The sequence below is a fragment of the Panthera tigris genome, chromosome C2, assembly GCF_018350195.1.
Source record: "Panthera tigris isolate Pti1 chromosome C2, P.tigris_Pti1_mat1.1, whole genome shotgun sequence".
In the NCBI taxonomy this organism is placed as follows: domain Eukaryota; kingdom Metazoa; phylum Chordata; class Mammalia; order Carnivora; family Felidae; genus Panthera; species Panthera tigris.
The window spans coordinates 125,683,887-125,704,024 of NC_056668.1; the positions used below are offsets into that span (position 1 = coordinate 125,683,887).

General features: G+C 39.7%; 1 protein-coding gene across 3 annotated transcripts in view; it reads right to left on the reverse strand.

Annotated features, from left to right (window-relative positions):
• The window catches only part of PCCB (propionyl-CoA carboxylase subunit beta), a 92,308-nt gene that overhangs the window by 27,996 nt on the left and 44,174 nt on the right, over positions 1-20,138 (reverse strand). For all 3 annotated transcript variants that reach the window (XM_007087412.3, XM_042956219.1, XM_042956220.1), the window contains 3 exons: positions 10,230-10,338; positions 6,958-7,078; positions 4,858-4,939 (listed from right to left, as the gene is read on the reverse strand). In XM_007087412.3, coding sequence (XP_007087474.3) covers positions 4,858-4,939; positions 6,958-7,078; positions 10,230-10,338 — 312 coding nt within the window. The remainder of the gene's footprint in view (positions 1-4,857; positions 4,940-6,957; positions 7,079-10,229; positions 10,339-20,138) is intronic.

The following is a 20,138-nucleotide window of genomic DNA, read 5'->3' on the forward strand; positions in this document are numbered from 1 at the left end:
GCCTCTTTGGTATGCTGGGCTGCAAACTTTAGCTTTATCAGATATGTCATTTGCAAATATCTTCTATTCAGTAGGTTGCCTTTTGGTTTTGTTGATTGTTTCCTTCACTGTGAAGAAGGTTTTCATTTTGATATAATCCCAATAGTTTATTTTTGCTTTTGTTTCCCTTGCCTCAGGAGATCTATCTAGAAAAATGTTGGTTGGTATGGCCAATGTCAGAGACACTACTGCCTGTGTTCTCTCTTAGGATTTTTAAGGTTTCTGGTCTCCTATTTAGGTTTTAATCCATTTTGAGTTTATTTTTGCGTATGGTGTAAGAAAGTGGTCCACTTTCATTCTTTTGCATATAGTTGTCTGGTTTTCCCAATACCATTTGTTGAAGAGACTGTCTTTCCCATTGCATATTCATTCCTCCTTTATCGAAGATTAATTGACTATATTGTGGGTTTATTTCGGGGTTTTCTATTCTGTTCCATTGACCTATATGTCTATTTTTATATACCATATGACAGCTGGTGTTACTACAACTTTGTAATATAATGACAAGTCTGGAATGGTATCATCTCCAGTTTTTTTTCTTTTTCAAGATTGTTTTGGCTATTTGGATATCTTCTGTGGTTCCATACAAATTTTAGTAGTGTTCTAGTTTGGTGAAAATGCTGTTGGTATTTTGATAGGGATTGCATTAAATCTGTAGACTGCTTTGAGTAGTATAGACATTTTAGCAATATTCTTATAATCTATGAGCATGGAATGTCTTTCCATTTCTTTGTGTCCTCTTGAATTTCCTTCAGAGTACAGGTCTTTTACCTCTTTGGTTAAGTTTATTCCTAGATATTTTATTGGTTTTGGTGCAATTGTAAATGGGATTAATTTCTTAATTTCACTTTCTGCTGTGTCATTATCAGTGTGTAGAAATGCATCAGATTTCTGTATGTTGATGTTGAATCCTGTGACTTTACTGAAATTGTTTATCAATTGTGGTAGATTTTGGTGGAGTCTTCAGAGTTTTCTATATATAGTATCATGTCATCTGCAAATAGTGAAAGTTTACTTCCTTCCCAATTTGGATTTTATTTATTTATTTATTTACTTACTTATTTAGATGTCTAATTGCTATGGCTAGCACTTCCAGTACTATGTTGAATAAAAGTGGTGAGAGTGGACATCCCTGTTTGTTCCTGACCTTAAGGGAAAAGCTCTCCATGTTTTCCCATTGGGTATGATGTTAGCTGTGGGTTTTTATATGAGGCCTTTATTATGTTGAGGTATGTTCCCTCTGAAACTACTTTGTCAAGGGTTTTTATCATGCATGTACTTTGTCAAATGTTTTTTCTGCATCTATTGAAATGCTCATATGGTTTTTATCCTTTCTTTTATTGATTGTTTTACAAATGTTAAACCACTGTTGTAGCCCAGGAATAAATCCCACCTCATCATGGTGTTTGATTTTTTTTTTTTTTTAATGTATTGTTGGATTCAGATTGCTAGTATTTCACTTTTTATACTTTCGAGACGTATGGTCTCTTTGCCACTCAAAGAGTCCTCTTATATTTCTTGCAGGGCTGCTTTAGTAGTCATGAACTCCTTTATTATTTGTTTGTCTGGGAAACTCTTTATCTCTCCTTCTATTCTGAGTGATGGCCTTGCTGGATAGCATATTCTTGGCTGCAGATTTTTCTCTTTCAGCACTTTGTATATGTCATGCCACTTCCTTCTGGTCTGCAGTTTTTCCTTAAAAATCCACTGATGTTATGGGGTTTCCCCTTATATGTAACTATTTTTTTTTCCTCTTGGTGCTTTTAAAAGTTTTTCATTGCACTGCTTTTGCCATTTTAATTACTGTGTGTCTTGGTGTGGACTGCCTTGTGTTGATTTTTGGGGGCAGGGGGTGCTCTCTGTACCTTTTGCATCTGGATATCTGTTTCTTTCCCAAGATTAGTGGTGTTTTTAGCTATTACTTCTTCAAATAAATTTTCTGCCTGCTTTGTCTCTTCTTGTGGATCTATAATGCAGATATGATTATGCTTGATTGAGTCACCGAGATCTCAGACTGTTTTCAATTTGCATAATTTTTTTCCTTTCATTTATTCAGCATGGTTACTTTCCATTACTCTGTCTTCCACATCATTAATTCCTTCCTTTATCCAGTCTATTTACTCCATCAAGTTTATTTTTAATTTCACTTATTGTGTTCATAATCTCTGATTCAGTCTTTATATCTTTGTGTTTTTAAAGTTTTTAAAAAATTTATGTTGAGAGAGCACAAGCATGAGTGGGGGAGGGGCAGAGAGCAATGGGGAGAGAGAGAAAATCCCAAGCAGGCTCTGCACTGTCAGCTTAGAACCCAATGAGGGGCTCAGACTCCCAAACCATGAGTTGATAACCTGATCAAAATCAAGAGTCAGACACTTAACTGACTAAGCCACCCAGATGCCCCTAGTCCTTATCTCTTTGTTAAGGGTCTGACTGATGTCCTCTACTCTTTTCTCAAGTTTGGTGAGTATCTTTATCATGACTTTACATTCTCTATCAGGCATATTAGTTATATCCATTTCACTTAAGTCTCTTGGTATGGTTTTGGCCTATTCTGTCATGATCTCACGGTCCGTGAGTTCGAGCCCCGCGTCGGGCTCTGTGATGACAGCTCAGAGCCTGGAGCCTGTTTCAGATTCTGTGTCTCCCTCTCTCTGACCCTCCCCCGTTCATGCTCTGTCTCCCTCTGTCTCAAAAATAAATAAAGGTTAAAAAAAAAATTAAAAAAAAAAAAAAGAAAAAGGAACCCTCGTGTGCGCTCAGTGGGAATACAAAGTGGTGCAGCCACTATGGAAAACGGTATGGAGGGGTGCCTGGGTGGCTCAGTCAGTTAAGCCGCCGACTTCGGCTCAGGTCACGATTTCGCGGTCCATGAGTTTGAGCCCTGCGTCGGGCTCTGTGCTGACAGCTCAGAGCCTGGAGCCTGCTTCAGATTCTGTGTCTCCCTCTCTCTCTGCCCCTCCCCGTTCATGCTCTTTATCTCTCTGTCTCAAAAATAAATAAACGTTAAGAAAAAAATTAAAAAAAAAAAAAAAGAAAGAAAAGAAAACGGTATGGAGGTTCCTCAAAAAGTTAAAAATAGAACTACCCTACAATCCAGCAATCGCACTATTGGGTATTTACCCCAAAAACATAAAACGCTAATTCAAAGGAATACATGTACCCTTATATTTATAGCAGCATTATTTACATTAGCCAAGATATGGAAGCAACCCATCAATAGATGAATAAAGAAATGTGTGTGTGTACACACACACATGTGTGCGCGCGCGCACACACACGCACACACACACACACACACACACACACACACACACACTGGAATATTATTCAGTCATGAAAAAGAATGAAACCTTGCCATTTGCAATGATATGCATGTAGCTAGAGAGGGAGACAACCAAAGGCCAAATTCCAGTGAGGAGGAAAAAAGAGACAAAAGAGGTTTAAATGAAAGGGAAGAAAAAGACTTGGACAGCAATTAAACACAGATATGGGTTAAGAGGGGGTTTTGCTAGCGGGACAAGTTAAAGGGAGAAGAAGTTAAGAGATTTATACAAATCAATCAGGCAAGTAAGACCCCAGATGGGGAAGGATGATGTCAGAAGTTCAGGTAGAGGAACCTCATTCTGTAAGTCTGGGGAGACATGGAAGGACAGTGGGATGCAGCAAAAGGAGAATCAGGGGACCTGATGACAGAGACCCTATTTTACCTTCTTTAAACTTAAAACTTTTCTTGGACTTAAAACTACCAATGCCATGTATACTTTTGCTCTCCATCTCTCTCAATCACACAGTGAAGTTCCTGAGGCAGGGATTTTACCCTTCATGGTGTCCTATAGTTACAGCACTGAGAACAGCGCCTGGTCATTAGTATCCGGCAGAATGGCAGAATCCAAGCTGGACCAAAAAGGCAGAGGCCAGGAGGACTAGGGGCTCCAGAGGAATGGGAAAAGTGGAACTGGAGTCAGGGAGCAGAGGCAGTGGGAGGGAGACAGGGGCAAGTATGCAGATATGGAGAGTCCTGAAGGCTGAGGTCAGAGAAGGGCATGCTCTTAGCGAGGTATATTTTTCACAGCTCAAATGGTGCTCAACAGGCTGAAGAACTGAGCAATGAGGAGGAGCTGAATCTGGCCACTGCTGCTGGCTCATGCTGGTTCCCCAAAATACAGGAGAAGGAATAGGTCACTGGGAGAACCGTAAGTCTGGGAAAAGTTGGAACACAGATGGCTCTTGGGCACATCAAGCAAGGACTGCTGAGAGCACAGCATGCACCTAAGAATGTGCAGGAGACAGTGGCCATGTCCCAGTTTGCCCCAACACTGTTTCACTTAATGATCCGGGAATCTGCCACACCAAGAAAAAGGTGGTACAAGTGACTCTTATCATCCTCAGAACCACACATTCCCTATCTAACTTGTCAAAGGATACCTTGTGTATCTCTAGAGAAACAAATGCCCTCTAGGCATAAGATTCCAAAGATACCTAACAAAAAGACTCCCTGGTTTCGACTCCAGACTTTGGGGTCATCGACTCTTCTCCCTGCACCTCACAGTGCTGTCTAAAGACCCCTGAGACCTCCTGACCCAAGTGGCTCCTCCTACCCCCACCCCTCAGGTCCAGGAGAAGCAGTAGAAAGGCTACCGCCACTATTTCTTCCTAGAACACACTAACGAGTGGCCCCTGTTCTGTGCCCAACCCATGCTCTGCCTCTGTTGCCCAATGTTAAAGCCTGTGGATTTGACATTTCCTCCATATGCCAAAGCACAGGACCATGGATGTGGCTGAGCTAGCACAGACAAAACCAGCAGATGTGGCACTTACAGAGTGTATGATGTCCACCATGTTGTAGGCTTTGGTCGATTCCAAGGGGACAATTGTGTCAAGCTCAGGAACCATACGGTCACTTTGGACAGAAAAAGAAGCAGATACAATCAACACAGGAAGAGCCATTTGCCTTCTGTGGCTGGGGGATGGGAGTAACGTGGGAGCAGAGCTGATTCTGTCCCTGCTGGGCTTGCAAAGTAGTCCCAAAAGATGCATTCCTTTCTTACCACCATATCAAACTGAAAGGAGTTTGATATTAACCCAAAAGATCTTTGTTTTCATTCAGAGGGAAGAAACGAGCTTATTCTCCTGAATGTGGTTCCTTCATTTATCCCCTCTGAATACCTCCTACATTCCAGGTACAGTATGGGGCACTACAGGACACTGTAGTGAACAAGACACTGTTCTAGCAAGTCCTACTCTCACTTTCTGAGACACTGAAAATAAAAGAACAAGGACTTGGAAATGCAAAAGCAGAGTTCTGTTACTCAACATTGTGGGTTCATATTCCCTGTTGGAAAATAAACCTGCTAAAGCTCCTTTTTAAAAAAGCAAAACTGGGGTGCCTGAGTGGCTCAGTCGTTTAAGCATCTGACTCTTAATTTCAGCTAAGGTCATGAACTCATGAGATCCAAGTCCCATGTCAGGCTCTGCTCTGAGCACAGAGCCTGCTTAAGGTTCTCTCCCTCCCTCTCTTTCTGCCCTTCCTCTCTTGTGCTCATACTTTCTTTCTCTCAATAAAAAAATGAGATACAGTACATTTAATTTTTTAAAACTAAATATTAAAAAAGTAAAACTGCAGCCCCCCTGGTGGGGAGAATCACTGAGGACTAACTAGTCACCCAGGCTCATGGCGTTCTGCTTCCTCATGCACCTTTGTGGCTGAGCAGAGAGCCTGACAGGGCCCACACCCACACCACAGGAGGGCTCAGCAGCAATGTGTCACTCTCCCACATGCTCTCATCCCCTCCTGCTCATGCAGGCAGGCAGGGACTGTTCTGGCCCTGACATGTGCACCTGGGCTGAGGTTTGACTTTGGTAAAAGCCACATGCCTCAAGCCCAACTTCCCAGAGAACTCCACATAGGGGGATACTGGGTACAGCCCTACCAGATAAAGTCCTCCCTTATTTTTCATTTGCAACTTATACATACAGCTACTCTTGGATCAATGGAGAGGAGATATGACTGGAGCTAAGCAGGCTATTCAGTCATTCCTAAGCCCCTGGGCCCTAATACCTTCAAATGATGTCGTAAATTTTTCAAGAATCCCAAATAGTACAGTTGCTCAGAAAAGGACGCTGTGTCCATCGTTCTGGGCCTATGACCACCTTCCTTTTCAAGTCTACACATAATATACCACTGGTTAGGTCCCCTGAAGAGTGGGGCTGAGGCATGTGGAAGCTCAGGTCCATTCCACAGAATAGTGTCTAAAAATGGCTTCTTACTAGGAGACAGAATTCTAAATTTTTTCTGCAAAACAAAGTCCAGGCCAAGTGAGTTTGAAGTAGTTGGAGTCTGAAGTTTGAATCTCAGAATGGAAACAGAATGGAGAAGAAAACAGCCAGAGATCTGGAACAATAGTTCCCCAAATGAGCCTCTGGCTCACTTGATGATGTAACCCCATGAGGCAGTGGCCCCAATAATAAGGAGAGAAAGTGTTTACTAGGTGGCCAACAATACACCTTCCCCTGGACTGCCCGGGCCTCTGGCCACATGCAGGTGGGCATAAGCACATTTTCAAAAGGGCATGCTGTCTACATCATTTCACATTTCATGTCAGAACAAAAAATATTTCCAATTCTGGACAAATCAAGACTTATAGAACTGGGGGTGGGGGCACTTCTTACTCCCAAGTTATTTTTCAGATGTTACAGAGAGGAAAAAAAATGAATACAAATAAAATTCTTCCTTTCTTTGCTCCTGTACCCAGACATGCCACCACCATGCCAACACCTAGGAGCCTCACTGGCTCCACTCCATAATCCACTCCAAGCTGCCCAATAGGGCAGAGCCTGGAGGTGCTGCCAGGGCAGAGGAGCTAGAAAAGGGTAAGTCAACCTGCACAACAAGAGTTGGTGCCCTGGCCTGTAACTCACCTGGGATCATGGCATTCACGGATGGGAGCTGGGTCCTGGTTGCTGAGGGGCAGATAGTTGAAGAACTCCCGGAGATTACACAAGGCATCAACATCATTTTCAAAAGCTCTGTGGGCAACACCTGAAAAAAACAGAGGGGCTATAATAGGCCTAGACACCTGTCAGCCCACAGATGCTGTTTCATGTCCACCTGCCACTCCTAGGGCATGTTGGCAGGAGACTGTAGTAACACCTCTGTGAGGAAGGAATACCACACATCTTCAGGCCGACCTTCAATTTATGCAATCTGTTCCCTCTGCTCTGTACCCACACCTCTGCAGGGTCACTCCTTTCTTTATTCCCTGCAGCCCTCATGTGCCTCCCCATCCTTGTGGGAGCTCTCTTCATACCCTTCCCTGCAGCACTGGTCTGTCCATTTCCTTGTTTCCTGCATGACATCTCCTCTAGAATATCAGCTGTAACAGGGTAGAGAACAGGCCCATCTTAAACCACTATAGTCCCACATCAAGAATTACACCTCACTACAGGTCACTTAGCTTTCAATACAGCTGAAAAACAAAAAAATAAAAGAATAATGGCTGGCACATAATGTCATGGTACTCAGCAACGGTGGAGGGGAAGGTGGGGAACCACCTGCCCTAGTGAGGAATGAAGCCATCATTCCTCAAGAATACTCTGAAATCACAGAACGGCCAAATAACGCCACAGACGTGACAAAGTAGGGCCAGAAACTCTCTCCCAGAATCCCTGCTTCCACCATTTCCCCTACCATCTCTTCTCACAGCAGCCAAACTGGGCTTTTTAAGCCAGATTATGCCATGTCTCCAAACACCCTCTTGCTGTTCACTCAACATGCCAGCCACTTCCCTTCCTCAGGGCCTTTGCATTGCCTATCCCCTCTGCCTGCAGCATTTCTCCCTTTGGTGTTCATGCAGTTAACTCCTTCAGATCTGCTCAACTGTTACCCTCACAGTGCAGCCTGCTCTTACCACCCTATTTCAAACTACAGCAACCCCAGGCCCTGTTCTACTTTTCCAGAGCACAGATTACCTTCTACCATACTATACAATGTCCTTATTTTAAGTTTATTTACGGTCTACATCCTGTACTAGAATATAACCCCATATGGGCAGGGATCTTTGTTTCTTTCACAAAGGTATTCCTAGCACATAGAATAATGCTTGACACACAGGCACTCAATGAATATATGCTGAATGAATGTTTCGTGTTCAACACAGAATTCTTTTATTCAAGAAATACTTATAAATTGGTGAGGCCACTTTAAAGGACAGCATGGTAGTTCCTCAAAAAGGGAGAGTTACCATTTGACCTAGAAACTCCACTCCAAGGGAAACAAAAACATGTCACACAAAACTTGTACATGAATGTTTACAGCAGCATGTTCACGACAGCCAAAATGTGGAAGCAATCCAAGTGTTTAACTGATGAATGAATAAAAGGTGGTATATTCCTACTCTGAAATAATATCCAGCAATAAAAATGAGGTACTGATCCATGCTGCAACATGGATTAACCTTAAAAATGTTATGCTAGATATAAAAAACCACTCACAGAAGACCATTATCACATGACTCCTAGACAAAGGAATAGAAGGTAGATCAGTGACTGCCTAGAGGTAGACTATTTGGGGGAATATGGGGAGCATATGCTAATGGATGCAGGGCTTTGAGGGGCAATAAAAGGTTCTAAAGTTGTGGTGATAACTGAAAAACACTAAGCACATAAAATCATTGAATTACATACTTTAAATGAGTATGTCACAAATATAAAATGTAAACTGTACCTCAATAAAGCTGTTTTAAAAAGAAAATAATATGTATAGGTCTTGCTCTGGAGATATACAGGTGAATACCTCAGATGTCACCAATACTTAACATTATTTTAGATCCCAGTGAAAAAAAAAAAAATCTGGGGTGCCTGGGTGGCTCAGTCAGTTCAGAGTCTGACTCTTGATTTCAGCTCAGGTCATGATCTCAAGAATATCAGAATATCTTCTGCATAGAGAGCCTATGCAGATCAAGCCCTGCATCAGACTCTGCACTAAGCATGGAGCCTGCTTAAGATTTTCTCTCTCTCTCTCTCTCTGCTCCTCTCCCCCGCTCACACTCTCTAAAAATAAATAAAAAATACTGCTGCCATTTAAGCCCTGAGACAAGAGTGAGAGGACCAGCTGTGGGAGAATCAGCAATGAGAAGGTTCTGATTCTAGCTGTGTGCTGGAGACTGCTAAACAGAGCTGACGGCTGAGGGAAAGGAATGAGTCAAAGTTGATGCCAACCTGAGATGGGAGAGGAAATGTATAAATTGGTCACACCAGCTTCTCACTGCTTTGAAATCTTTCCAAGAGGCAATTTCTCCTGCCTTCAGTTATACTGCTTCTGGTGTCATAGACAATCCTTACGCAACTTGGTGTCTTCTTCCAAGAAAATATGAAATTCCAAATATCACTCTAACAACAAATGTCTTCATTAATGTCAGGTTCATTCCCTGCACCCAATTCTATGCCACTCTATATAAACAATACCCTTTGTTTCAACGCCAACATACAGAATAATCTTTACACATTTTGAATTCAGCATGGGTAACACATAACCCCAAAGAGGTGAAAATGTGGGCCATGACCATCACATTATGACTGTACCTGACCAAAAGCAATTGGTAACACTGCCATCTCAGACATACCCAACTTTAGATTAAAAAAAGTCACACTAGGGGCGCCTGGGTGGCTCAGTTGGTTGATCGTCCGACTTCGGCTCAGGTCATGATCCCACGGTCTGTGAGTTCAAGCCTCGCGTCGGGCTCTGTGCTGACAGCTCAGAGCCTGGACCCTGCTTCGGATTCTGTGTCTCCCTCTCTCTCTGCCCCTCCCCTGCTCATGCGCGCTCGCTCGCTCTCTCTCTCTCGCTCTCTCTCTCTCTCTCTCTCTCTCTCTCTCTCTGTGTCAAAAATAAATAAACATAAAAAAAATTTTTTTTTTTAAGTCACACTATTTTTTTTAAAGGTCAAATGTTATAACCACCATTCCAGTTACTTTTAAAATTTTAAATATCAAAGCTTTAGTAGTAACTGTTTTTGTTTTAACTAATTTGAGGTACTAAATCTATCTTTATTATTATATCTATAGTAAATATACCATACCACAGCCCTCTCAAATTCTGCCAATTAAGTGATATTTATAAAACATTATAACTATTCTCTTGGGCCTGCTTCTCAGTGTTTAAAAACAGTAAGGTGAGCCTCAAGGCCTCTAACCTGACATGGTGGTATGGGTCCTGGCACCACCGAGCTCCTCCTGAGTAACATCCTCATTGGTGACAGACTTCACAACATCCGGGCCAGTGATGAATAGGTAGGAGGTGTCCTAAAATCAGAGTTCCAAAAGAATCAGTCTCAGAACACCAGAGCTACATGGAGCCTTAGAATTTACACAGCCAAGACAAATGCAGAGAAGTTAGTGATGTGGGGACAGAACCAGATTAGGAGGTCACTAAAAGATACCTATCCAAACTAAAGACTCAAAGTTTCCTTGTCTCACTACCAACAAAATTGTTTTTTCCCCCAAATATTTTATTTTTCAGTAATCTCTACATCCAACATGGGGCTTGAACTCAGAACCTGGAGATCAAGAGTCGTATGCTCTACCAACTGAGCCAGCCAGGTACCACAACTAACAAAATCTTCACTGCACGGTTTTGTCTCAGCAAAATTATCAGCCATGTGGCTAACACTTCAGGGTCATTCATTTGTAAACACCTTAACAGGAGGCCTTATTCAGAGATTACTGGGCACCACCATTTTTCTAAAGCACTTCATGGGATTCTGTCCTTAAAGTCTAGGTACTATTATCACCCCCATTTAAAAATGAGGAAACTGAGTCACTGTGACAGTATACAGTTTACCTAAAATTAACCAACCATCATAAGTGAAGCCATTTGAAGACCATGATAATCAATGCTTTGGTGTTTCAAAAGGGTGACAGACTTTTTAGTTTCTAATTTAAAGATGAAGGGAGGGGCGCCTGAGTGGCTCAGTTGGTTAAGCATCTGACTCTTGATTTCAGCTCAGGTCATGATCTCATAGCTTCAGGAGTTCAAGCCCCACAACAAACTCTGCACTGACAGCGCAGAACCTGCTTGAGACTCTCCCTCTTTGTCTGCTCCTCCCCTACTCGCACTCAGTCTTTCTCAAAAATAATCAATAAAAAACTTTTAAGATAAAGGTACAGTGTAAAAAACTTAAAAAGAATAGAAGAACAGTAGAATATAAGTCTATATCCAAGCCCTTATTTCCAGGCCTCTAATTTCCCTCCCCAAAGGCAACTACTATCAGTTTCTCTCCTTACAAAGACATCCATACATATGTGAAGAGTAATAGATAGATAGATAGATAGACAGATAATCTGTCCTTTTATTTTCTTTCCAGTGTTCTACACAGTCTTGAATCTTCTTGAAAACCATTCCCTATCAGTATAGTAGGATACGTATAATAATTTGTCACCTACCAAAAGTCATTTAGAATATGTCCAGTATTTTGCTATAACAAGCATTTCTACAGTAAATATCTTACTAGAGTCATCTCTCTCAGCTCACTGTTCATTTTCTTTGCCCATTTTTCTATTGGAAATTTGTTTTTGTGTACTGAGGAATTAGTCCTTAGACTATTATGTGTGTTTTATTCAGTCTATTTTATGGATCCTTGGCTTGGAATGCTACTAGAAAGGTCTTTCTTCCCTATTCCACACAGACTTATAAATAAATGTTCACAGAAGCATTATTTGTAACAGTAACAAACTGGAAAACAACCCAATGTCCATCAACAGGTGAATTTCAAAATAATTATCCCAAGTGAAAAGAGCCAGCATCCACCCATTCCACCCCCCCCCCAAAAAGGTATACAGTTTTTGTATGTTTTATACATGGAAAATGTCATTTTGTATGATTCTGTTTATGCAACATTCTAGAAAATGCAAATTGGTTTATTGTGATAGAAAGCAAATGAATGTTTACATAAAGACAGGGCTGAGAGGTAGGAGAAATGGATTACAAAAATACAGGAGGAAACTTTAGGGGGTTGGTGGCTATGTTTATTATCTTGACCATGGTCATGGCTTCACAACTGTATGCATGTGTCAAAACTCAAACTGCACAACTTAAATATGTGCAGTTCATGATACAATTATGCCTCCAAGTTGCAAAAAATGTGGGAATGCAAAGAGCCAAGAATATCCCATGCCACTTGAAGAAGAATATGGAGGGACAACTTGCTGTGCCAGCATTTGTTATGCAGCCAGTGTAATGAAGACAGTGTGGTACTGGCACACGGACAAGCAAACAGAGCAGAAGAGCTCACTGAAACACTCTTGTATACAGACACTTGGTTCGTGATACACGTGGTGCTGCGGAGTAGGAAAGGACTTTTTTTTTTTTTTTCCAATAAAAGAATCTAGGTAACCATGCTGAATAAAATGAAACTAGCCTCTATTTCATACTATGTGTAATTTTAATTCCAACTAGAATTAAACATAAATGTAAAAGGCAAAATAAGCTTTTATAAAACATAAACAATCTTCATCACTTTGAGGTTGAAAAAAGTTCTTCAAGAACTAAAACACATTACCCATAAAGTATAAATTTCACTTTGGTTCTCATATCAAAAGGACACAGAAGCAAGCCTAAATGGACTCCCAATGACTAAGAGAGAGGCAATTTGAGCATGAAAACAAATAATGCTAACAATGAATTAGAAACCACTGAGTAAAATAGGAAATCCATGAACCCACATTAATAATAAATCCATGAGGGGAACTTGGATGGCTCAGTTAAGAGTCCGACTCCTGATTTCCAGTCAGGTCATGATCTCATGATCATAAGATTTGAGCCCTGCATCAGGCTCTGCATTGGGTATAGAGTCTGCTTAAGATTCTCTCTCCCTCTGTCCCTTCCCTACTTGTTCACACACTAAGAAAAAATTAATAATAAATTCATGAAATAAACAAATGCCCAAGAATATAGGGCTCTTCCTTAGAGATGGATGACAAATGGTACAGTTGATAAATATCAATTTTGTGAAAATTGGTTTGGACAAGTATCCTCAATAGATGCTAAATCAAGGAGCAAAGTATAATGTGGAATAGCATGCTTGGATGATGTCAAAGTATCTCCCAATGACTATTAATTAGTTACCAAAAAAAAAAAAAAAACCAAAAACAAACAGTAACTATACCACAAAGAAACCAAATAACACCTTGAATGAATAGTCATCAAATTAATATTGCCAGTGAGGGGAAGATAGACATCATTTGTCTCTAGATGTGATCAACTGACCAAGATACATTGCTTATGTAGCAGACAGACTGGGTTACCCAACCTGAATCTAATCATAAGGAAACAGATAAACACAACTAAGGAACAACCTAATAATTTGTTTTTGTAGCCTTCAAAAATGTCAGCACCATGACAAAACCTGAAGAAATGCTCCAGATTAAGGGACATTAATAGGATAGGACAACTAAATGCAATATGTGCTCTCCAAATGGATCCTGCACTGGAAAAAGAAAATGATATAAAGGACATCATTGGGACAACTGACCAAACCAGAATCTGAATGGTAGACAAAAAGTATTACAAAGGTAGATTACATATTGGGCACACATAAAACAAGTCTTAATAAATTTAAAAAGATGGGGTGTCTGGGTGGCTCATTTGGTTAAGCTTCTAACTCTTGATTTCAGCTCAGGTCATGATCTTACAGTACACGACATCAGGGCTTCCATTGGGCTCAGCACAGACAGTGCAAAGCCTGCTTGGGATTCTATCTCTTCCTCTTTCTCTCTCCCCCTGCTCCCTCTCAAAATAAACAAACATTAAAAAAAAAATTGTTTTAAGATAAAACAGTTTTTAGTATTCAAATCACAATGAATGAAACTAGAAAAAGAAGAGCTGGAAAATTCAAGTATGTGAAAATTAAACATCACACTTTTTAAAAACCACCGTGTCTCCCTATCAAAATAACACCAGCATTCTTCACAGAGCTAGAACAAAGAATCCTAAAATTTGTATGGAACCAGAGAAGACCCCAAACAGCCAAAGCAATCCTGAAAAAGAAAACAAAAGCTGGAGCATCACAATTCCAAACTTAAAGATCTATTACTAAGTTGTAATCAAGACAGTATAGTAGTGGCACAAAACCAGACACAGAGATCAATGGAAAAGAATAGAGAACCCAGAAATGTGCGCACAAACATATGGCCAACTAATCTTTCACAAAGCAGGAAAGAAGATCCAATGCAATAAAGACAGTCTCTTCAGCAAAATGGTGCTCGGAAAACTGGACAGTGACATGCAGAAAAATGAACCTGGATCACTTTCTTACACAATACACAAAAATAAACTCAAAATAGAGAAAGACCTAAACGAAAGACAGAAAGCCATCAAAATCCTAGCAAATACCTCTTTGACCTAAGAGGCAGCAACTTCCCACTCAACATGACTCCAGAGGCAAGGGAAACAAAAGCAATTAACTACTGGGACATCATCAAGATAAAAAGCTTCTGCATGGCAAAGGAAACAATCAGCAAAACTAAAAGGTGATGGAATGGGAGAAGATATTTGCAAATGATATATCAAATAAAGGGTGAGTATCCAAAATCTATAAAGAACTTACCAAATTCAACACCCAAAAAAAATAAACCCAGTGAAAAAATGGGCAAAAGACATGAATGGACACTTCTCCAAAGACATCCAGATGGCTGACACATGAAAAGACGCTCAACATCACTCATCATTAGGGAAATAGAAGTCAAAACCACAATGAGATACCACCTCACACCTGGCTAAATTGAACAAGTCAGGCAACAACAGATGTTGGCAAGGATGCAGAGAAAGAGGAACCCATTTGCACTGTTGGTAGGAACGCAAACTGGTGCAGCCACTCTGGAAAACAGTATGGAGGTTCCTCAAAAATGAGATATAGAACTAACCTATGACCCAACAATTGCACTACTAGGTATTTATCTAAAGGATATAGGAATGCTGTTTTCAAGGGGCACATGCACCTCAATGTTTATAGCAGCACTATTGACAATAGCCAAAGTATATAAAGTGCCCAAATGTTCATCAACTGATGAATGGATGAAGAAGATGTGGGGTGTGTGTGTGTGTGTGTATACATACACACATATACATACATACAATGGAATATTACTCAGCAATCAAAAAGAACAAAATCTTGCCATTTGCAACAATGTGGATGGAACTACAGTGTACTTTGCTAAGTGAAATTAGTCAGAGAAAGACAAATATCGTATTACTTCACTCATATGTGGAATTTAAGATACTAAACAGATGAAAATAAGGGAAGGGAAGCAAAAATAATATAAACACAGGGAGGCAGACAAAACATTAAGAGACTCCAATACACAGAACAAACTGAGGGTTGTTGGAGGGGTTTTGGTTGGGGGGATGCGGCTAAATGGACAGGGGGCATTGAGGAGGGCACTTGTTGGGATGAGCACTGGGTGTTATATGTAAGTGATAAATCACTGGATTCTACTCCTGAAATCATTATTGCACTATATGCTAACTAACTTGTATGTAAATTAAAAAAATAATGAAAGAAAATAAACTTAAAAAAAAGAGCGTCAAAGAGAAAAATCAAGTGAAATAGGAAAATAGCCTGAGACAAACTGAAGTGAAAACACAACAGGGAAGAAAAATCCCAAATAACATAACTTTATACCTTAAGGAAAAAAAAAGAACCAACTAAATCCAAAGTTAGCAGAGATTAGCACAGAGATACATGAAAAATAGAAAAGCAAGATATAGATAGATATATACACATACTCCTCAAGGGAACCAAAAGTTGATTTTCAAAAAGACTGGTAAAAATGACATATCTTTTGCTAGGTGGACTAAGAAAAAGGGACTCAAATTACTAAAATAAGAAATGAAAATGGGGACGTTACTACCAATTTTACAAGAAATAAAAATAAATACATACATACACACATACATACATAAGAGCCCTATGAACAATTCTACACCACATTGGATAACCTAGATGAAATGGACAATTCCTGGAAACAACTTACCAAGACTAAATCAATAACAAATGGCTTCACTAGTGAATTCTACCAAACATTTCAAGAAGAATTAAAATCAATCCCTCTCAAATACTTCCAAAATAATTAAAATAAATGGAACACTTCTTAAGGCCCAGCATTACCTTAATACCAAAGCCGAAGACACTACAAAAACAAACTACAAATCAACATCCCATAGAAATACTGATGCAAAAATACTCAAAATAATGACAAACCTAACTCGACATTTTAAAAGAATTATACAAGACCAGAATTTTTTCCTGACATGCCACTGCGTAAAACAGCATGATTTTTCCTAAAAATATTAAAGAGAAATAACATTTGATCCAGTAATTCCACTCCTAGGTGTATGCCCAAAAAAACAAACACAGGGATTCAAAGAGATGCTTGTACACCATTTGTTGCAGTATTATGTGCAATAGTCAAAAGACGGAAACAGCTCAAGTGTTCACTGACCAATGAATGGATATACAAATGTGGTGTATCATACAAAAGAACACTAATAAGCCTTAAAAAGGAAGGCTGATAAAAACTAAAAGGCAACCGACAGAACGGGAGAGGATATTTCCAAGCGACATATCAGATAAAGGGTTAGTATCCAAAATCTATAAAGAACTTAGCAAACTCAACACCCAAAAAACAAATAATCCAGTGAAGAAATGGGCAAAAGACATGAATAGACACTTCTCTAAAGAAGACATACAGATGGCCAACAGACATAGGAAAGAATGCTCAACATCACTCATCATCAGGGAAATACAAATCAAAACCACAATGAGATACCACCTTACACCTGTCAGATGGTAAACATTAACAACTCAGGCAACAACAGATGTTGGAGAGGATGTGGAGAAAGAGGATCTCTTTTGCACTGCTGGTGGAAATGCAAACTGGTGTAGCCACTCTGGAAAACAGTATGGAGGTTCCTCAAAAAATTAAAAACAGAATTACCCTATGACACAGCAATTGCACTACTAGGTATTTATCCAAGGGATACAGGTATCCTGTTTCAAAGGGACACATGCACTCCAATGTTTATAGCAGCACTATCAACAACAGCCAAAGTATGGAAAGAGCCCAAATGTCCATTGATGGATGAATGGATAAAGATGTGGTATATATATACAATGAAGTATTACTTGGCAATCAAAAGGAATGAAATCTTGCACAAAAATTGTGCAACTATGTGGATGGAACTAGAAGGTATTATGTTAAACAAAATTAGTCAGAGAAAGACAAAAATCATATGACTTCACTCATATGAGGACTTTAAGAGACAAAACAGATGAACATAAGGGAAGGGAAACAAAAATAATATAAAAACAAGGAAGGGGACAAAACATAAGAGAATCTTAAATATGGAGAACAAACAGAGGGTTACTGGAGGGATTGTGGGAGGGGGGGATGGGCTAAATGGGTAAGGAACATTAAGGAATCTACTCCTGAAATCACTGTTGCACTATATGCTAACTAATTTGGATGTAAATTTAAAAAAATTTTTTTAAAAAAAGGAAGGCTGATAAATGTTACAACATGGATGAACTCTGAAGACATTATGCTAACTGAAATAAGCCAGTCACAAACAGACAAATGACATATGATTCCACAAATTCACAGAGAGAACGGTACTAGGAGTAGCAGGTAATGGTAAGCTAGTGTTTAGTAAGTACAAAGTTCCAGTTGGGATAGATGAAAAAATTCTGGAGATAGATGGTGGTGATGGTTGCACAAAAATGTGATTGCACCTAATGCAACAGAAATGTAACTGAAATTTACCACTGTAAACTTTTTTGTGTATTTTACCACAATTCTTTTGAAGTACTGTGTCAGTGTTAAACTCCTTGAATAACTGGTTGTGTAAGAAAATATCCTAATTCTTAAGAATTATATACCAAAGCATTAAGCAGTAAAGAGACATGATATGTACCACCCACTCACAAATGGTTAAGAATTCTAGGGTACCTGAGTGGCTCAGTCAGTTAAGCATCTGACTCTTGGATTTTGGCTCAGGTCATAATCTCACAGTTTTGAGATCAAGTCCCTCATCGGGCTTCATGGAACCTGCTTAATTAAGATTCTCTCTTACCCTCTTCCTCTGCCCCTCCCTCACTCACACTCTAAAACACACACACACACACACACACACACACACACACACACAAATGGTTAAGAATTCTGCAAATAAGAGGAGGAAAATTGCAAAATTACAGCATGGGAGAAGACAGGTACAACATACAACTGATAAAGAACTTATATCCAGAACATACAAAGTACTCCTAAAAATAAGGAAAAAAAAAACACCACAATTTTTAAAATGGGCAAGATAGGGGTGCCTGGGTGGCTCAGTCAGTTAAGCATCCAACTTCGGCTCAGGTCATGATCTCACAGTTAGTGAGTTCGAGACCCGCATCAGACTCTCCGCTGACGGCTCAGAGCCTGAAGCCTGCTTCAGATTCTTGTCTCCCTCTCTCTCTGCCCCTCACCTGCTTGTGCACTCCCTCGTTCTCTCTCAGAAATAAACATTAAAAAAATTTAAATGGGCAAAATAGATGAACAGGCATGCCACAAAAGAAGAAACATGAGAAGGTGCTAAACCTCATTAGTCATGGAAATGCAATGAGAAATCACACCACATGCAAACTGGCATAATTATATTAATAAAGGTGCTGGCAAGGATGTGGAACAAGTGAAATTCTCAAACATTACAAACAGAAGTGTAAACTGCTGCAGCCTCTTTACAGAAGAGTCAGGCATTACCTAAAAAACCTGAAGGTATGTACATCCTATGACATAACTGTGCCCTTGAGAACCTAAAATCGAGATACAACTATAAGAATGCTTAAAGCAGCATCAATGGCAACGGCAGAAGTCTTTAAACACAAATGGTAGTAGAATAAGTTAATATACTACGGAGCTATTAAAATGTATGAACTACGTTTACAAAGAACATGGATAAATCTTAAAGCCAACAAGTCACAGCCATATACAAAAGAATGAACGAAAGAATGAATATCCTTTCACCTTACATGAAGGTCAAAATAAGCAACACTAAACCATGATTTTTAACTGTAAATCAAAGCAAATAAAAAAAATTACCATAAAAGTTGAGGTAATAACTCTGGACAGGATGAATGGAGGCAATAATGATTAGTAAAGGTAATGGGAGCAGGACTCTGGCGACCATTTCTTGATCTCAGTGTTATTTATGTGGATTTGTACTTTGTAATTGCTGAACTGTACATATTTTACGTACCTCCCTAAGTATGACACAATTAACAATGCTCAAAATTTTTTAAATTAAACAGGTGAGGAGGCAAAGAAGAATCAAGGAGACCAGTTAGAAGGATTCTGCAATAATCCAGATGGGGTGCTTGAATCTAAACAGCAGCAGTGTAAATAGTAAGAAGTACACAACAATCTGATTTTAAATTACATCCTAAAGTAGAGAGACTATGATTTCGAACTGAACTTAGCATTGGACAGAAAAGGCAGAGTTAAAATACTGCAATGTTTTGTTTTTTTTTTTACCTGAGCCAGTGGAAGGCCATTTACTGAGATGAGGAAGGCTGTCAGAGAACACTTTGGAGGAGGCTTGTTAGAGACCAAAACCCATTAAGTTTGAGACACCACTAACGTCCAAATGGAAACACTGGTAAGCAACTGAGTATGTAATTCTAGAGTTCAGAAGTGTTTCATTCCTGAAGACACAGATAGGAGAGTTGTCAGCATAGAGATGGATATTTAAAGTCTTAAGATGGGATAAGATCACCAAGAGAATCAGAGAAGAGACAGAGGAAGAAAACCAAAAGACCATGGTACTTTGATGTTTCAGAGGAAGGAGTGATTAGCTAGGTCAAACGCCAAAAAGTCAAGTAAGATGATGACTGAGAAATGTCGATTGGATTTAGTAATGCAGGAATCTCTGGGGTCTCTGATACAAAAAAATTGACATTATGGGTGACCCTGAATAGAGTAATATCCATTTCATCATAAACTAGCTATCCAAGTATACTCAGATCTATTTCTCAATTCTGTTCCTCTGGTCTACTTACTTACAAGTT